A 12,696-nucleotide genomic window follows, 5' to 3' on the forward strand; every position below is an offset into this window, starting at 1 on the left:
GGCTTGTATATAATTAATATGTATTCTGGTTCGATTTTATTGTAACGATCAATTTTCGTGTCTCCATGCTTAGTCTTTCTTTTTTCTTATTTGATCCAATGACTCGCCCAGACTCCCTTCTTGCGGATTAAACTCTAATCCACAGTGCAAACGGATTTCCTACAACATGGCGGCTTCTTTTTAGCACATATGTTTCTGGGTAGTGTAGTTTTTGACGATCTGACGTCAGTGATATGCATCGCTATGCAATTGATGACGTAAATATTTTTATATATCAAGACAGAAGCCTACATTAATAGAAACACACAAAAAGGAGGATGTTAAAATTATGAAAAGGATAGATTTAATAAACAGTAATCCAGCATTGCCACCCAGTGGTCAACTAGAGAAATGTCTGATTGTTTCATTGTTGACTTGAAAGATGTATGGTAAAGCTGATTAGAAATAAAAAGTGTTTTTATTTCATTGTATTTATTTTTTTTACACCATGACATATAAGTGGATCCAGACATATATTCAATCACCCCATAGGCTAATTTCCTGAATATGGAATATATTCTCATTTAGGCTTTAGGTCAGACCTATTGTTTTCTTTTCAATACAAAACTAAATCAGAGACACTGTAAAAAAAAAAAAAAAAATTTTTTTTTTGATATCTAAATAATGTTCTGCAAAAAGCTAGGAGGTGTTGAATAACAAATTCAATTTGCCTGGGTTTTTTTTTTTATATGCACAGTGGCTCCTGCCATTTCAGGGTAAACAATGCTATTCTAATGCATTTGATTGGTTCCTTTGTTTGAATTTGCAGCACACGTCTGCCAAATTACATCAATCCACATTGCTGCTGAAAGCTTTAGGCTAAGTACAACCCGTCTGTGAGCTGCCACCATGGCGAGTGATAAAAAGTGCTTTCCAGTGCTGGAAATTTAAAAATCAAAAATCGGAACCATGTCAAAGTAAAAAAGAGGTGCTAAAGTCTGATTTTGTGGTGGCTTTGCTTTAAAACTTAATTATTAAAATCTTAATTCAAATGAAGAAAAAATTGTCTGACAGCTAGAAAATGATTAATAGTTGAAAACATTAGTTACATTACGTTTAATTAAGTAACTGAAATAGTTACGATACATATTAAATTTTGAATGGGTACCTTGTAATCTGTAACCTATAATGAGGGCCGTCCTTAGGGTGGTGCAGCTGGTACGGTCGCATCAGGCCTCTCGGTGAACGGACCGAGGGGGACCACCTGAAATGTGATCGGAGCTGTGCAAAGGCTCTTCCTGCTTCAAATGCTCCACCGTCATCCCCATCCCAAAGAAACCCAAAATCACAGGACTGAAGGACTACAGACCTTTTGCTTTAACGTCTGTGATCATGAAGTCATTTGAAAGACTGGAGCTGGTCCACCTGAAGGTCATCACTGGACCCTTGCTGGACCCCCTGCAGTTTGCCTACAGAGCAAACAGGTCTGTTGATGATACGTCAACATGGAACTGCACTATATCCTACAAAATCTGGACAAACCATGGACTTATATGAGGATCCTGTTTGTGGACTTAAGCTTGGCCTTCAACACTATCATCCCAAACCTCCTGTCCATATTATCTCAGCTCTCTGTGCCCACCTCCATCTGTCAGTGGATCACTAGCTTCCTGACAGACAGGCAACAGCTAGTGAGGCTGGGAAAATTCTCATCCAGCTCCCGTACAATCTGCACTGGTGACCCCCAGGGATGTGTTCCCTCCCCACTGCTCTTCTCCACTGAACCAACGACTGTACCTCTAAAGACCCCTCTGTCAAGCTCCTGAAGTTTGACACCACACTTATCGGCCTCATCCAGGATGGACATGACTGGAGGTTAGAAAGCTTGTTGTCTGGTGCAGTTGTAGCAACCTGGAGCTGAACACAGTCAAAACAGTGGATATGATAGTGGACTTCAGGAGGAAACCCCTGCACAACAGTGGAGTCATTCAAGTTCCTGGGCATCACCATCTCTCGAGACCTGACGTGGGAGTTCCACATTTACTCCATTGTCATAAAGGCCCAGAGGCTGTATACTTCATTCCTCTGCACTTCAACAACTGTCTGGTTCAGCTAAGTTACCAAATCAGACCTTAGAAGATTTCTGTGGATAGTCCAGACTGCTAGGCAAATCACTGGCACAACACTCCCCACTCTCCAAGAACTGCACTCATCCAGAGTGAGGAAAAGAATTGTTGCCGTCTGGTCAGTGCTACATAGAGCACCAGATCAGCCAGGTGTAAGAACAGTTTCTTCCCTCAGACAGTTCACCTCACGAACAGTTAACTTAGCAAAAACAAAAAACAAAATTCCTTGCATTTGTGCATATATATATATATATATATATATATATATATATATATATATATATATATATATATATATATATATATATATATATTTATATTTGTTGTATTATTATTTCCTGTTTACTTATTCTGTTTTTACTGTCGGTGTCTTGACACTAATCTGCTTGTGCTGTGAGAGCTTCTGTCACCAGAGCAAAATCCTCGTATGTTTAAGGACAATAAAGCTCTGGAATGAAAAGTTTTTGAAGCCAAGATTCACCACCAGAGGGCAGCATTCTACGGCACAGAGAGGGAGCTATGTTTTTATTTTATTTTTTAAATAATTTTTATGCATGAACAATAAAATATGAGCAAAATGACGTTTTCTTACAAAACATATCTGAATATCCCCTCTCAACTCCCCCTTTACAATTCACTGCAGACCCTATGATAATCTGTATGGGAAAGGTGTGAGAGTGTTTCATAAGGCTACCTTGAGTATTTTTTAGAATTGGATTGGTCATTACTGAATACATCATAATTCTGCTGAATTATCATTATTATTATTTTGATGCCATTTAAAATAATAGATTTAATAATAACTAAATATACAAAAACAAAAAAATAATAAAATAAAAAAATAATAACTAAAAAATAATAACTAAATATAATATAGAATATTAATAGCTAAAGTGGAATCATTCCGCTCGAAAAAGGTAGCTTTGCAACAACAATAACAAAATCCTGATTGTACAGCGATATCAATGCTGTTAAGAGGATTCGAACACTTTATTGACCAATCAGGAACCAGAACCGGAATATTCGTTTATAATGTTGTTTAATGACTCAGTCTACATTATTAAAGTTATCCTTAAGTAACTCAATATCCATATACTTAAAAAAAATAAATTCTGTTTAAGTGTCGTGGGCTGAAAACATTAAAATCTCAAAACAACCTATTCTTAGCGTCTATCAGGGTTCACTCACAGTGCGGCTCTCCAAACCTACTTATAGCTCGGCTTTTCTTCTTTTCTTCTATTCCTCAGCGAGACTAAGAGAGAGTTCTGTGTGTGTTTCTCGCCTCTCCGTTGACTTCGTGAGCGGGTGCCGTGTGTTTAGTTGATCTTAGACACCATGACGTTGACTGTCCACTTCAGGCGCTCGGATGGTTTATTGACGCTCAGAAGATCGATACAGTGATGTTCACGACACATGGCGTTGAACTGGTTTGGGGTTCCAGCGAGACCGAAATCGCCTTTTTCAATAGGACGACCGAGTTTCCCCCCACCGTGAAAACCACCGCGGAGCTCAAAAGTAATGAGTCGTGTGGAGAGCAGCAGACCCTGGACTTGGACTTGACTAAGACAGTGATCATCGGGATGATGCTCAGCACCATCACCGCGGTCACTGTGATGGGCAACACGCTGGTTGTGATCGCGGTGTGTGTCGTGAAGAAACTCAGACAGCCGTCAAACTATCTTCTAGTGTCTCTGGCCATAGCTGATCTGTCTGTGGCAGTGGCCGTGATGCCCTTCGTCATAGTGACTGACCTGACGGGCGTCTGGCTGTTTGGGGAGGTTTTCTGCAACATCTTTATTGGGATGGATGTCATGTGCTGTACAGCATCAATAATGACACTGTGTGTGATCAGTGTGGATAGGTAAGTTCATATTAACCGGGTTTGATTATTTTAAGAGAAAGTGGAATTCACATAGGCTGGTGATATTTTTTTTCTGTTTTATGACACTTTTTATTAATGTTATTAGCCAGTTTTATATCACACACACACACACACACACACACACACACACACACACACACACACACACACACACACACACACACACACACACACACACACACACACATATGTTTATATATACCAGCATTTATGGTTTGAAAATAATATTTACAGTTTTGAATATAATAAATAATATGTATTATAAAAATGTAGAAAACCTGCCCCAACCTGATATTCATTTAAAAAATCATTAAAATTCAAAATAATAATACTAATAATAATAAAATAACTGAAAATAAAATCTATATCTACTTGAAACTGGCCTTTATCCAAAAGCTACTGCAAAATAATATTTATGGATTTTTTAACATACAAATCTAGAGAAAAGAAGCATTTGATTATATTTTTGACTCCAAACCCTGTAAAATATCAACAAAAACTAAAATATCAAAATGTCTCCTTTTAACTGAAATTACATTACATGAGCTTGTAATCTGTTAAGCATTGCATTATCTATTCATATTTTTTTTTATTAAAAAACAAACAAATAAATAAATAAATAACAATCACTAGAGAAATGAGCATAACAATTGCTTCCATGTCATTGGAGGCTGGATGAACTGGACTTTGAAGCTGCGTCCTGGTGTGTATGCAGTTTTGATGGTGCTCTTTGATAAAGTTCTGAGCTGAAATCCCAGGAGGAGAGTACTGATGCTGAAACACCCTGCTTGGCCGTGGTAATTCGATTAAATACTTAGGTGCTTGAGCAAATCTCAGTGATGAGCACTTGCCCGACAACAACATGTATCCTCTGCCTTAAACCTATGTTTCTGGCATTCGCAGTAGAACAACTTAAGGTGCAACTTAGATGCCTGTATGTAGAATAACCTCGGCTAATGGTGTTTCTGTTATATTTGCCTATATCTTTTTTTTTGTATTAGCATAATTTATGCTAAAAGAACATTTCAAAGCGGTCATATCAAATGGTATTGGATAATACCTTAATTTGTTACACATTTATAATCTATTATTTAACACTCTGCTGAGCAACTAATGGTTCATTTTTTATTTATTTATTTATTTTTGGTAGCTGTTTTTTTCTTCTCCTTCTCATGATTTAAACAGAATTATCCAATGACCTTTGAACATATTTCCTTGCCTAGTAGTGAGCTGAGAATTATGCAAATATTTGAAAACAATCCTTTCACTTTGTTTTATGGGTGACTAAGATTGGCAAGAAACAGCATTGAAGACCAAGAGTATTTCACTGACCTTATACCACGAATAGTACATTTTGCTAGTGCTGAACATAATTCACAGATTAAAGCTGGCTGTAGAAATTTTATTTTTTAAATATTTGCAGCTATGTAAAAAGTTTCCTCTGCAGCTTTGAAGTCATAATTTAAGGCAACTTTAGGACTTCATTTAGAAGACAATGACAAAATACCAACCAACAGGTTTAGGTGTAGTACTTGATGGAGATTTTCTTTATTTTTCACTAAGGCTTTTCTTTTCAATAAAACAGACAGTTTTATTTTTCTCTAACAACCTTCAATATGTCAATATGAACTGAAAAAATAGGTACGGGGGTATGCAGCATAGATGTGATTACATGTTCTTCAGAGGGTCTGAATGCAATGGAGAAAAAAACTAGTGTTGGATTTGAAAGAATTTTCCCTCAGAAATTGCAAGTGGATTTTTCAAGTAATTATACAAATTTAAAAGTTTTTTATTTACCACTATACCCCCTTTTGTAAATGTGAAAGGAAAAATAGAACACATTTATGTAATTTATCATTATGAAAAGATCTCTTAATAAAACACTCCAAAAGGGTTTGAAATTCAGTAGATGATACTGAAAGTACAGTTCTCTAATGATGTTCCCACAAAACTTTTGTTTCTACCTTTGCTTTCGACTACTGCAAGTCTCTTAAATTAATTAAAGCTGCGGTAGGTAACTTTTGACGCTCTAGCGGTTAATAAACAGAACTGCTTGCGTCTTGTGGAAGAACATCGTAGCCGGAACTACTTCTCTCTGTTTATGTCTATGACGAATCACAAAGGTACTGGGTTACTCCGCCGCGGTATCCCCGAAGCAATCTAAAATAGTCTGAACATAAACACTTATTATAGGTGCACCCTAGTGATTCAGGACAAGCCAAAAACACGGTTTGGAAAATGGATTCATGGTGTACTCACTTTTGAACACAAACAAAGTTACGGACCGCAGCTCTGATTGGTTATTTTTTACCGGGAGCGGATGACTTTCTGCAAATGGCAATAGGACCACTGGGAGGAGCCAGAGGAGCTTGATTTTTTTCACAGATTATCTGTCTCATATTCTACTGTCAGGACATATTGACAGGTTTAACAAATATGTAAAAAATATTTTTTTTTTACAAAAGTTACCTACTGCAGCTTTAACTGGTATATTTGCAGCCTGCATCTACTGCTGTATTTCAATATTTATTTGGCAATAACTGCATTCTAAAACCTTGGAGTTACCAACATGGGAGCTGCTTTTTAAGGAAGCATTATAATTGTCATGCAATCTCATTTGGAATGCTACAAATGGGATACAATACTCAGAAGCCTTGTCTTGCAGTTAACTTCAATAGAGTTGGATGTCAGCATGTTGCTAAGCTAAAATCACTAAAAAGTATTGCTCTTGCATGGCCTTCCTTAGAGGGGTGCAACTGGTGTGGTCGCACAGGGCCCCGTGCTTGAGGGGGCTGCATTTGATTTATGTATTGGATTTTGTATTGTACGTATTTTATTCAAGTATTTTATAACTGCCTTGCGGTCCTTTACAATCCTTTTGCTTTCCATTGCTTATGGTTCTTGAATTATTTCTGACTCATTAATGGTCTCCGTTAACTTTCACTGATTGATCTTCAGCCAGCAGCTGCCCCAGACTGCATTCTCCAATACCACTTATGAACTGAGTACTGTTTTAATCCAGTTATTATTTCCTATTTTCTGAGAGGCTTGTGCAAGTGTTCTGTATTTTATCCAGCATGACGGGGGACACACAGCAAACAGAAGTGTAGACAGTACTCAACATCAAAAGATGTCAGCTGATATCACAATGTATTATGCTAAGAAGAGGCTTTCAGAGATCAGCAAATCATGAGTGTGCCTTGCTAATATCACTAATCCTACTGGTAGGGTTTTTTGAACAAACTTCTTTAAAAAAGTAAATAATAATAAAAATAAGATTTTTTTCCTAATATGTAATTCAGTTGGAGAAATAGTCAATATCAAAAACATATTATATTTTAATTGTCAGAAAATAAATAAATAAGTTAAATAGAGCATTTAATAAACTCTATTATGAAATATTAAATGGTTTTATGGTCCAATGATTTATTTGGTGGTTCTATGTAGCTGTATGAAGGGTTTTAACTACCTTAAGTGTCCGATCCAATAAGTGTCTCTAAGCCTTTCCTTGATCAGAGGGATTCTCATGCGTGAAATGAAAGCTTTTATTTTTAGAGGAGGTCAGGGGAATAGAGACTTTCTGCTTTAGTTGGTAAAGAGAAGTCAATGTACCATATGTTACATTCAGAATTTTGATCCATAGACCCTTTGTGATGAAACCAGATGTTAAAGAAAGGAGTGTTTTGTGGGAAAGCTGTGGAGAGTGTGATTGTTCACAGATATAAACTAATGTCAGCCACAAGAGCACCAAGGCTCAACATGTTGGATTGCAATAACCAGCGAGCCACAACTCCAATTATAGAATGTACCCTTTAGAAGTGCATTTCACTCTTGTTGTCTTGTTTCGGTATCTAATGATGTGGACAATGAAATTAGATAGATCATTCGTAACAGAGGCTGTGGTCCTTCTTTCGTGCCCAAGGTTTCCTATAAAAACTATTACTACGTCATAAGACAGAGAAGAGAGAGATGCAGCAAGAAAGACTGCTAATACAAACATTACGGGTACATTATGAGAGTTTTTTTTAAAGCTTATGAAGCCATGCAGAGTGAATGCTCTAATGCTGTCTGAAACTTTTTGACAAAGCCATCACGTTGAACATCTCAATGCAAGTTTAATTTGCACGAAGAAAGTTAGTTTTTTGTTTTGTTTTGTTTTGCTGCTACTGAGATTTAGCACATTAATAAGAAATTAACAACTGACTTTGTGTGAATTAAATCAAAATATGGTTCTAATATGTAAAGGAATCCACTGGAGCTTCCAAAATGGCATACTATTTGAGTAAGTAACACAAGTAGCATAGATCACTGAATCTGATAAGAACGTTAGCATCTCTCACAAAAATGACCAAAGAGTTTTGAAATTTTTCACATTTAAAACTCGACTCTTCTGTAGTTACATCATCATCATGTACCAGGAGCGACGGAAAACGAAAAGCTGGGATGCACCTATGGTACAGTAGCAAAGTTCCTTGACTGTTACGCCGGATTGAGAGTATAGTTCCTAGACATATCTGCCTAGAAATGCGCAACTTTTCATTTTCTGTCGATCTTAGTACACAATGTAACTACAGAAGGGTCGAGTTTTAAATAGGAAAAATATCGAAACCTTTTGGTCATTTTTGAGCGAGATGCTAACGGTCTAATCAAATTGAATGATCTGTGCTAAGCTACAGCTAAAGTGCTACCGCCAGACCCGGAGATTGGCTGAATGGATTCAAAAAACTGGAAAACTCTACTGTTTAACTCTAGGGGAGTTCATTTAACTCTATTTTCAAAAATAGTGGAGTGTTCCTTTAAGAGCCTTCAGAATCCATGGAAACTTTGCATTCCACAAAAGGTTATTTATAATGGAAAAAGTGTTTTTAGATTGTTGCTAGCACCTTCATGTAAAGTAAAGTTGTTTGTTTTAGGAACTGTTCAACCAATGTTTCTTTGGGTAACCAAAAATGGTTCTTCTGTGGCGTCACTGCAAAAACGTCCTTTTGGTTCCTTTTTAAGAGTGTTGTTCACTGGATAATCTTACAGGCTGTGAACGCAGCGTCTTTTCCGCTCAGGTTGTTGGTGAAATTCAGGTCAGAAGGGATTTCTCGGGTCTGGTGCTTTTGAGGTATTTTGAGCCATATCTGGCATATTATGGGGTTCTGTAGATGCGAGATCTTTGGGTTCAGTCGTTTTGAGGAATGCAGTAACACGTAATTTGAAGATACCTCATTAACCACATTATCCCCTGTTTCCGCAGATACCTTGGAATAACTCGGCCTTTGACCTATCCAGCGAGACAGAATGGACAGCTGATGGCCAAGATGATAGTCAGCGTCTGGTTGGTATCGGCATCCATCACTCTCCCGCCGTTCTGCGGCTGGGCTCAGAACATCAATACTGTGGGAGTGTGTCTGATCAGCCAGGATGTGGGCTACACCCTCTACTCCACAGCTGTGGCCTTCTACATCCCAATGGTGGTCATGCTTTTCATGTATTACAAGATATTCAATGCTGCCCGCAAAAGTGGGGCCAAACACCACTTCACTACACTTCCCCCAATTCAGAAGGGCTGTCCTGATCCAGCGTTGGCCACTGTAGAAGGGCTCTGCATGCACGAGATGAAGAACGGTGCAGCTACTGAAGAGTTGTCTACCCTCTCCTCCCTGTTGAACCGCGACCGGCGGAGCGCCTCGATTTTCAGACGCGAGCAGAAGGCAGCCACCACCCTCGGGGTGATCATGGGAGTTTTTTCGTTCTGTTGGTTGCCGTTTTTTCTTTTCACCACAGCACGGCCGTTCATTGGCGGTCTGCTTTGCAATTGTGCCCCCGTCTGGCTTGAGCGAGTACTGCTGTGGTTGGGCTACACCAACTCGCTCATGAACCCTTTCATCTATGCCTTCTTCAACCGAGACCTACGTTCGACTTATAAAGACCTGCTATGCTGCAGATATCGAAACATTAATCGGCGTCTCTCGGCTATGGGAGTACATGAGGCTCTAAAACTCTGACTGCTCACAATCTGTTTATATGGTGGGATGGTGCATAATATATCTTGTTGACTCCTCTACAAGTTAAATAGATACTTCATCCCAAAATGAACATTTTTTCATTAATCATTCACCCCCATGTCGTTCCAAACCCGTAAAAGCTTTGCTCGTCTTCAGAACAACAATTTATGATATTTTGGATGAAAACTGGGAGGCTTATGACTGTCCCAATGACTGCCAAGTAAAATACACTGTCAAAGTCCAGAAAAGTATAAAAGACTTTGTCAAAATATTCCTTCTGCCATCAGTATTTCAACAGTAACGTTATGAAGCGACTAGAATACTGTTTGTAAGTGAAGAAAAGAAAAATAATGACTTTATTCAACAATAAAGTATCTCTCCGCATCACTTAAACTGCCTACGCTCTTCTGTGTCAAAGATGCGCTATTTCTACATGTATTTTGCTTTGATTTGAAAGAAAACAGCGCATCCTTGTGGCGCGGCTGACATCTAAACATTCCAAACATTTGAATCTAAATATTCTAAATATTTCACTTCAATTTTCACCTGAAATTAAAAGATAATAATATATCAATAACATTTATTGCTTTTCACACAAATTGTGTTTAAAGGGCAGACTAATACAGACTTATTTTCATACGGTTCCATGCACAATGCTATATTAAGACCTTATAACAATTACATACTGTACATACTTTTTGAAGCAGAAGCAGCTCTACTGTATGTGCATGGCTGTTCTAGCATAGTAAACCTGCTTGGTAGCTCACCTACAGTATACTGAGGTGTACTACAGTGCACTTGGGTGTGCATCCAGTGAAACACAAATCATGATGAAATAAATGCGCTAAACTGGCATGGTTGCTTCAGCATTGCATTTTTATCTCACATTTGGATTTGTCAATACGTCAGAAATTTGATTCCTTGCTTCAGGTTCTATGTAAATCTGCATGAAAGTGTATTGCTTTATCAACACTTTAAAAGCGTCATGGCATTTTTCATTTGGAAATGAAATTAGTACTAGGCCTGTTTCACTACTTCATTGCCCTTCAATGTACAAATATGTTGTTGTCTGTGTTTTAGTGTGTTTGCTATAATGTAATCTGAACTGTGAAATATACCTATTCACAAAGGGTTTCAAGCCCTTTGAAAAAAAGAATATACATATATTGTGACAAAGATGTACGGAATATTCAATTTATATTTTGAACCTCATATTGTCAGTGAGCTTGTGTCAGTATTCTGATTGTTTGTTTTGGAAGATGATGTACAAACCCAGCCGTCTTAATACTCATTTTTCTTAATAAACATTACCCTAATAAATATTCGATTGCACATGTATTTCATTAGCATACTATTAGAAGCCCAAATGTCTTGTTTACCACATAGGTCATGAATATGATTATAACTAATGTGTTTACTTCACCTCTCAAGTCAAAGCATTTTAAATTTGACTAAAGCTGAAAAATCCTGAAATGCAAAATAAATACTGATTTTATATAAGGTAATTACAAATAATTTAAAATGCATTCAAGTGAATGACTGTTTTTCCAGTGGTGCAGAGCATGCAGATGTCAAGAAGCTCTGATGAAGCACAGCACACAAACATCTAGTGGAGGTGTGATGAAGCTGCAAGATGCATCAATTAGCACTAAGGAAATAGTGCAAGTCTGCTGCTCAGAATCATCACATAAGTTTTTTTGAGTGCTACTCAAGGCCTTCTGCACACTTCCATTTGTATACTGAAATATAAGTTCTGAATTAATGCTTCTCACTCGAGGGTTTGCCATCTGCCCTGGTTTCTCCTTCCCACAGCATTGGTCCATTAAAGTGACAGCTTCTACAATCTGCTTCCCCCCCTAGTCCCCTTCTGGGGGATAAAGACACCTTGAACTTAACTTAATCTTAAACAAGATTCATGGGGTTTTCCGTGCATTAAAGCTTTGCGACATTCAAAAGCTAGCTAGCAAGCCGACCAGCTGATGTTATCAGATAAGATATAAAATGTTTTTTCTAAATGTGTATTCAAAAGGTTTATTTAAACTAAATTAAAATAAATAAAAAAATGAGTATAATTTACTGCTGCAGGCTAATTTAATTAAATTTTTTATTATTTTATTTTATTTTAAATTAAATTGACATTTTGTGTCTACTTGACTACTGTAGGCTAATTTATTGTAATCTTGTATACAAATCATACTATGTAATGTAACACGATTATGCCACTTTTATTTTATTTTCATTTGAATTACATTTACATTTTTTTGTGTCTACTAAAAATTAGCATGTATTATATGACACATTATATTAATTTATTATGTTTTATTTGAATACATAATTATAATACAAAAGTAATTATGTTTTAATTTTTGTGTCTACTGGACAACTGTAGATTAATTTGAATTAAATTAATTAATATGTACAGTATGGCATAAACATACAGGATCACAGTGTGTTTATGCCACATTATTTTAATTTATTTGATTTTAATTATTTGATTTTATTTGAATTTCAATTTACTTTTCATGACTATTTGTCTATTGTTGGCATATTTAATTAAATGTTAAATTCCCAGTATGTAGTAAGTGGTACGTTAATTAATGCTGCATTATGGAAAATGTTAGGTTTTACTTTTCATATCTTTGCATTGCCAAGGAAAGATTGCATTGCCGTCTCAACCCATACATGCAGTAACAGTTTCATTAATTGTCATTCATTT

General features: G+C 36.9%; 1 protein-coding gene across 1 annotated transcript; it reads left to right on the forward strand.

Annotated features, from left to right (window-relative positions):
- Positions 1-3,241: 3,241 nt before the first annotated feature.
- LOC113054273 (5-hydroxytryptamine receptor 7-like) lies at positions 3,242-10,156 on the forward strand. Its single transcript, XM_026219700.1, has 2 exons — positions 3,242-3,966; positions 9,230-10,156. Exons 1-2 carry the CDS (start codon positions 3,506-3,508, stop codon positions 9,978-9,980), a joined length of 1,212 nt encoding a protein of 403 aa, XP_026075485.1. The 5' UTR covers positions 3,242-3,505; the 3' UTR covers positions 9,981-10,156.
- The last annotated feature ends 2,540 nt before the right edge of the window (positions 10,157-12,696 follow it).

This window comes from Carassius auratus, chromosome 35 (assembly GCF_003368295.1).
Source record: "Carassius auratus strain Wakin chromosome 35, ASM336829v1, whole genome shotgun sequence".
Classification (NCBI taxonomy): domain Eukaryota; kingdom Metazoa; phylum Chordata; class Actinopteri; order Cypriniformes; family Cyprinidae; genus Carassius; species Carassius auratus.